Below are 7465 nucleotides of genomic sequence, written 5' to 3'. Positions count from 1 at the left end.
AAGATATTAAAGAGACTTGCAAAAATGTGAAGCAATGCCATTCTTTTCACTAATTTTATTTTAAAATAGATGTTATTTCAAAACTATTATATATATGTATTATTGTTATGTTTAAATAAATGAATATATAATTTAATTTATTTTCATTTTATTTTGTAATGTAGTAAATGTCAGTAGCTATAAAACATATAAATAAACATTCTGCGAGATCTTTAGTAATATTTAAGACTGATTTAGTGGTTCAGAGATGAAACAAATTAAGAACCAAGGTTCTAGTAAAATTCTTTGCTAGCTGATGAATTCTGAGTCCCATATACCAAGCTGTTTTTTTCTTCTAATGAATGAATCTCATCCCTTCTCAAATCAGGCCTATCCTTGTTAAGGCAACTTAATCAGGATTTTCCTATATTGAGGAAAAATTCCTTCCCCATAGTTTTCAACAACTGACCCAGGCTTTATCACTTGGTAAGAAAGATTTCACTGAATTAATTGATTCATTACTAGTAATAGTATGAAACTTTTATTTTAAAGATGTATTAAATTATTAAATTTTTGGCTACTATTAACTTTTGGGCAACTTTCCGTCACTCCATTCACCCATTTATGCAATTGAAGTTTTGAAATAGTGCAGATTTCTGCTTTTTATTGTCTAAAATTACTTCATTGGATAGACTCATTTTTGCATAAGGCAAATGTGTCAAAATGTACAGTAAGCATGATTACAACATTTCTGAAATTTTATGTCCATATCACTAAAAAGAATCAACCAATTTTTATCTAGAAACAAATTTAAAGTGATTTAGCACTCTTGATGATAGGTTTGATAGTGATTGATCAAAGGCCAAGTAGTTGTCAAATGAATATTGGCAGTAGATAAGAAATGAAATATCTTGCTATTTTTTGCTTTTTTCTCTGAATATCAATATTATATTTTTTCAGCTAAATGCACAGATTGAAAGAAGAAAGCATTATTTTTTAGGGAGGAAACAATGGTTCATTCAACCTTTAAAATTCTTTATTAAAAAATATAACAATTTTCTAATTTAAATTTTAGTCATATATTACCTATGAATTGATTTGCTACCTTTTTCCTCTGCCAACTAAAAAAAAAGACAAGTGTTTCCTTAAAGTATACTGTTCTATTTTTCTGACACTAGATGTCTGCAGATGTTATTGTGAGCTTAAAAAATGCATGACTTTCAGGGCTAAGTTTTAGAAAAAGGGCGTATACATGACATTACTTTTCTATTTCAGTGTGTGTTCCCTGGCAATTCAAAGTGGAAACCCGCAGGGTAACCACAGGAGGTAACACCTTCCTGGATCAATATTTGTGCATCAGATGTTATAAGAATGTTTTGTAAGGTTCATAAATAAAGAGGTTTCTCTTTTCCACCCAGAGACAGAAAATGAAGTTAAAGGTATTTGGCTGTCAAGAGACTTGCCTTTTCTGGAGCAAATAACCAACATAAGGAAGGCTTTAAATTAGTCAATTAAAGGCAAATACTAGTGAAAAAGAATGCCAGAAATATTCCTTATTCGAGGGGCACTTCCTTACCAGTCAATTGGTAGTTTCTTAAAAGCCATGTTACATCAAATAACATCAAATCCACAGACCTTTACTAAGCGTCTAATTGAACACTATTCCATTCAGCAAACATGTATTATATAACTGAGAATTTATGCATCAGGGTTATACTAGGCTCTACATTTGAAACCATGAATAAAATGCAAACCTGGCACTCTAGGTTCTCAGAGTCAGGTGAGAGAGCCAGGCAACAGCAAAAAAAAAAAAAAAAAAAAAACAAACAAACAAACAAACAAACAAAAAATGTCTTCATCATTTGATATTCTGTGGATATGCCAAAGGCTTCAGGGACTTGACTGAATGCTGTGAAGGGAGGAAGGGTCAGTGAGGTGAAACAAGAAGGGAAAGTCAATTTGAAGAGAGTCAATAACTTAAGGAAAAGATATCATTGACCAGCATGATGCTCTTAGAAGACTATGAGGAGCTAAACCTGCTAACAATCGGAGAAGAGACTGGAAAGAGTAAAATGCCAATTTTAGATAGCCACATTTGGCAGCCAAGTTCAACAATACTCACAAGCTACAAAAGGCTTTTGAGAAGGGTGTGATATGATTAGGTTAAACCTTGCTAATTCGTATTAGAAGATTGCCTGTACCACCCCAACCTGGCTTTTAGATAAGATATCAGGTATGCTACATCAATAACTTCAGGAATGAGTGAGAGTTTCACAATGAGAAGGGGTTGACAGTGGAACTGAACCTTATTCATTTGTTTTTTATAATATAGTAGAGTCCCAATGCACGAAATTTGTGCAAGAGTAGGCCTTCCTTCACCTGGCAGCCAGCACCGGCTTCCCTCTGGCACCTGGGACCTGGGCTTTCCATGTAGCCCCAGCTTTGTCCAGAAGGTCCTCTGGAAGGATATCCTGAAGGTCATTTGGCTGTTTGGTCTAATTAGCATGTTAGCTTTTTATTATATAGGATTATATAGGATTAGTAAATATTGTTGAAAGTATTACATATGTCTCTTTTTCTCCCTATTGCCCTCTCCCCCCTCTTCCCAAGCCTTTACCACCCACTGTCTGTGTCTATGGGTAGGCATATATGCATATGAGTTCATTGGTTGATCTCCTAGCCCCATCCATCCTCTCCTGCCTTCCCTCTGAGGTTGGCTGGTCTGTTAAATACTTCTATGTCTCTGGATCTAGTTTCATTCATCGGCTTATGTTGTTCATTGGATTCTAAATATGAGTGAAATCATGTGATACTTATCTTTCTCTGACTGGCTAATTTCACTTAGAATAATGCTCTCTAGGTTGCAAATGGTAAGAGTTTTTTCGTTTTTAAAGTTGAATAGTATTCCATTGTATAGATGTATCACAGCATTTTATTTTATTTATTTATTTTTTGTTGCTTTTCTTTTTTCCCCCTTTATTGAATAAGATATTACAAATGTGTCCTTATCCCCCCAATGTCCCCTCATCCTCCCGATCCTGCCCTCACCCTCACCCCCTGTTGTCCACATCCATCACTTATGCTTATATGCATGCATAGAAGTCCTTTGTTTGATCTTTCCCCCTCACCCCCACCCTCCCCTGCTTTCCCTCTGAGTTTTGAGCATCTAATCAATGCTTCTCTGTCTCTACATCTGTTTTTGTTCATCAGTTTATGTTGTTCATTATAATCCACAAGTGAGTGAGAGCATGTGATATTTATCTTTCTCTGACTGACTTATTTCACTTAACATAATGCTCTCCAGCTCCATCCATGCTGTTGCAAATGGTAGGAGTTCCTTCCTTTTTACAGCAGCATAGTATTCCATTGTGTAGATGTGCCAAAGTTTTTTAATCCATTCATCTGCTAATGGGCACTTGGGCTGTTTCCAGATCTTAGCTATTGTAAATTGTGCTGCTATGAACATAGGGATGCATATATCCTTTCTGATTGGTGTTTCTGGTTTCTTGGGATATATTCCTAGAAGTGGGATCACTGGGTCAAATGGAAGCTCCGTTTTTAGTTTTTTGAGGAAACTCCATATTGTTCTTCGCAGTGGCTGCACCAGTTTGCATTCCCACCGTCAGTGCACGAGGATTCCTTTTTCTCTGCATCCTCGCCAGCATTTGTCATTTGTTGATTTGTTGATGATAGCCATTCTGACAGGTATGAGATGGTACCTTATTGTCGTTTTGATTTGAATTAGATGATTAGTGACTTTGAGCATGTCCTCATATGTCTCTCAGCCTTATGTATGTCCTCTTTCAAAAAGTGTCTATTTAGGTCCGTTGCTCATTTTTTGATTGAGTTGTTTATCTTAATTTTGTTAAGTTGTATGAGTTCCCTATAAATGTTGGAGATTAAACCTTTATCGGAGATATCATTGGCAAATATGTTCTCCCATGCAGCGGGTTTTCTTGTTGTTTTGTTGATGGTTTCTTTTGCTGTGCAGAAGATTTTATTTTGATATAGTCCCATTTGTTTATTTTCCCTTTAGTTTCCATTGCCCTAGGAGCTGCATCAGTGAAGAAATTCCTTCAGCATATATCTGAGATTTTGCTACCTGTGGATTCCTCTAATAATCTTATGGTTCCCTGTCTAACGTTTAAGTCCTTTATCCATTTTGAGTTTATTTTTGTGTATGGTGTAAGTTGGTGGTCTAGTTTCATTTTTTTGCATGTGTCTGACCACATTTCCCAGCACCATTTATTGAAGAGACTGTCTTGACTCCATTGTATTTTCTTGCCTCCTTTGTCAAATATTAATTGAGCATAGTGGTTTGGGTTTATTTCTGGGTTCTCTATTCTATTCCATTGGTGTATATGTCTGTTCTTATGCCAGTACCAGGCAGTTTCGAGAACAGTGGCTTTGTAATACAGCTTGATTGTATCTGGTATTGAGATCCCTCCTACTTTGTTCTTCTTTCTCAGGATCACAGCAGCTATTCAGGGTTTGTTTGTTTTTTTAATTCCAGGTGAATTTTTGAGACGTTCTTTCTAGATCTCTGAAATATGCTGTTGGTATTTTAATGGGGAGTGCATTGAATCTATAGATTGCTTTGGGTAGTATGGACATTTTGATGATGTTGATTCTACCAATCCATGAGCACGGTATGTTCTTCCATCTGTTTATGTCTTTCTCTATCTCTTTTTTCAATGTCCTATAGTTTTCTGGATAGAAGTCTTTTACCTCCTTGGTTAAGTTTATTCCTAGGTATCTTAATTTTTTTGGTGCAATGGTAAATGGGATTGTTTTTTTTTAATTTCTCTTTCTGTAAGTTCACTGTTGGCGTATAAAAATGCCATAGATTTTTGACGTTAATTTTGTATCCTGCTACATTGACAAATTCATTTATTACATCTAATAATTTTTTTTTTCCAGAAAAGGATATATTTTTATTCAAGTAACTGCAAGTAGGAAACCAGAGGGAGGGGCCCAGGCTGGGACAAATAATGGCTACCTCCTCCCGGCAGAACGGGGAGATGGTGGCCCTACACTCTCCGCTGTTAACACAGGCCCCTGCTCACTCAGCTGCAGCATCCTAGGGGCAGAGCCCCCACTTCCCTGGGACTGGGGCAGTCAATTCCCAGCCTGCTTTGCCCCTGGCTCCTTCCCAAGAGCATCTTGGAGGGGAGTGTGGGTAGAACAGGAGGCAGTGAGGATGAACATTTGGCCCTGGTAGCAGCAGCAATGACAGATGTCTAAGAATGAAATATGGAACAAAAACACAACACAACTGTCCAGAGGTAGTTTGTGAACAGAGGAAAGATGGAACCAGAACCTTGGGGGGTGGGGAGGAGCGGGGGGTGGGAGCGGGCAAGGCTAGCTCCTTGTTAGTGCCCCATGTGAGGGGGAGGAAACTGGAGGCCTAGAGTGGAAGCAGATGGGGCCAGGGGCTCACACCCTCCTGCCTTCCCTCCTGTGCCCCAGGGGGGCGCTGTTCAACCTAGTGCAGGGCTAGGCACCTCGTGGAAGGAAGGAAAGTGGGTGTGAGCCGCACCTGTGAGACACAGGTTTGTTGGGTCATCTTGGGGCCAAACAACCCTATCCATGGCCACAGGTGCTGCTGCCAGGACAGTGGAGCGGGCATGTCAGAGTGAGATGGGGCTCAGGTCCCTTTAAGGCCAGGGGAACCCTCCCAGGCCCCCTAATGGGAAGCCAGAGGTAAGAGTGGGGAAGGGACCCCCTAAACCAGGAGCCCAGTCAGCAATGCCCCCACCACCCAGGGAGCAGGGACACAGCAGGCATGGGGTGCGGCTAAGTGGGACATCAGCTTTGTCAGGAGGCCGGGGGGATGCACATGGGGGTGAGGGGTGCTGGGGACCGAGACCAAAGGAAAACTGCTCCCCACTCGGGCCACCAGGGCCCGGCTGGTGTGCTGTGTAGTGTGGCGGTGCGGGTGGGCGCGGGTGGGTGGTGGTGGCCGGGGGAGGGGGCAGGGGCAGTGGGAGCGGAGCTGTCCAGTCCCAGAAGGAAACGGCTCCTCAGTGAGGAAGCAGGTGGCCCGGTCACTGCTCCTCCTCGGAGGACTCCTGCGAGATGCCCTCTTCTTCCTCCTTCTCCAGTTTTTTGGGTCTGCCCCTTGGTTTCCTCCCTGGAGTCGTGGTGGTTTTCCGGGTCTTGGCAGCGCCCTTGTTTTTGCTCCCCTTTGGTCTGCGCCGAGGTCTCTTAGGTGTTGGCACTTCGCTGGGCTCCTTCGGAGGCTGCTTTCTCGGCCTGCCCCGCCCTCGCTTCTCAGTGCCATCCTTTTCCTGCTTGGAAGCCAAGGGCTGGCTGGACTTCGAACTGACTCGCTCATCTTCCCTTCTCTACGGAGCAGGGGAGGAGCGATGGCTGAGGTGCGCGAGCTCGGCCACCGGCCTGTGGTGCGCGCTCCGGCTGCGAGGAGCGACGGTGCTGGGCGCTGAGGACCGGCATGGCTCCGCTGCCGCCGCTAGTAGCAAATGCGGATGCCTTCTTGGAGCCGCGCCAGCGCCAGAAATAGCCGGGGCTCGGAGTCCCAATTAGAGCACATCTAATAATTTTTTGATGGAGTCTTTAGGGTTTTCTAAGTACAGTATCATGTCATCTGCAAATAATGACAATTTTACTTCTTCTTTTCCAATCTGGATGCCTTTTATTTCTTCTTCTTGTCTTATCGCTTTGGCTAGCACTTCCAGTACTATGTCGAACAGGAGTGGTGAAAGTGGGCATCCCTGTCTTGTTCCTGTTTTTAAGGGAAATGGTTTTAGTTTTTGCCCATTGAGTATGACGTTGACTGTAGGTTTTTCATATAAGGCTTTTATTATGTTGAGGTATGATCCCTCTATTCCCACTTTGTTGAGAGTTTTGATCAAAAAAGGTGTTTGATTTTTTTGAATGTTTTTTCTGTATCTGTTGATATGATCATGTGGTTTTTATCTTTCAGTTTATTTATGTGATGTACCACATTTATTGATTAGCAGATATTGTACCAGCCTTTCATCCCTGGAATAAATCCCACTTGTTCATGGTGTATGATCTTTGTAATGCAATGCTGGATCCAATTTGCTAGAACTTTGTTGAGGAATTTAGCATCCATGTTCATCAGGAATATTGGCCTGTAATTCTCTTTCTTTGTAATATCTTTATCTGGTTTTGGAATTAGGGTAATGCTAGCCTCATAGAAAGAGCTTTGGAGTGTACATTCTTTTTGAATATTTTGGAATAGTGTTAGGACAGGTGTTAGTTCTTATTTGAATGTTTGCTAAAATTCCCCCGTGAAGCCATCAGGTCCAGAGCTTTTGTTTGCTGGGAGCGTTTTGTTTGTTTGTTTGTTAATTACTGCTTCGATTTCATCAGTAGTTATAGGTCTATTCAGGTTTTCTGATTCTTGTTGATTGAGTTTTGGAAGATTGTATTTTCTAGGAATATATCCATTTGGTTATTTTGTCCAGTTTATTGGAGTAGAGTTGTTCATAGTATTTTT

At 41.0% G+C, this 7465-nt stretch overlaps 1 protein-coding gene across 1 annotated transcript; it reads right to left on the bottom strand.

Moving 5' to 3' along the window:
* Window positions 1-4885: 4885 nt before the first annotated feature.
* Window positions 4886-6435, bottom strand: LOC118675539 (high mobility group protein HMG-I/HMG-Y-like). Its single transcript, XM_036348460.1, has 2 exons — window positions 6379-6435; window positions 4886-6326 (listed from the first exon to the last, which is right to left on the bottom strand). Exons 1-2 carry the CDS (start codon window positions 6433-6435, stop codon window positions 6027-6029), a joined length of 357 nt encoding a protein of 118 aa, XP_036204353.1. The 3' UTR covers window positions 4886-6026.
* Window positions 6436-7465: the final 1030 nt, after the last annotated feature.

The sequence above is a fragment of the Myotis myotis genome, unplaced genomic scaffold (genome assembly GCF_014108235.1).
Source record: "Myotis myotis isolate mMyoMyo1 unplaced genomic scaffold, mMyoMyo1.p scaffold_m19_p_2, whole genome shotgun sequence".
NCBI lineage: Eukaryota > Metazoa > Chordata > Mammalia > Chiroptera > Vespertilionidae > Myotis > Myotis myotis.
This window is presented reverse-complemented; position numbering and strand designations above follow the sequence as displayed.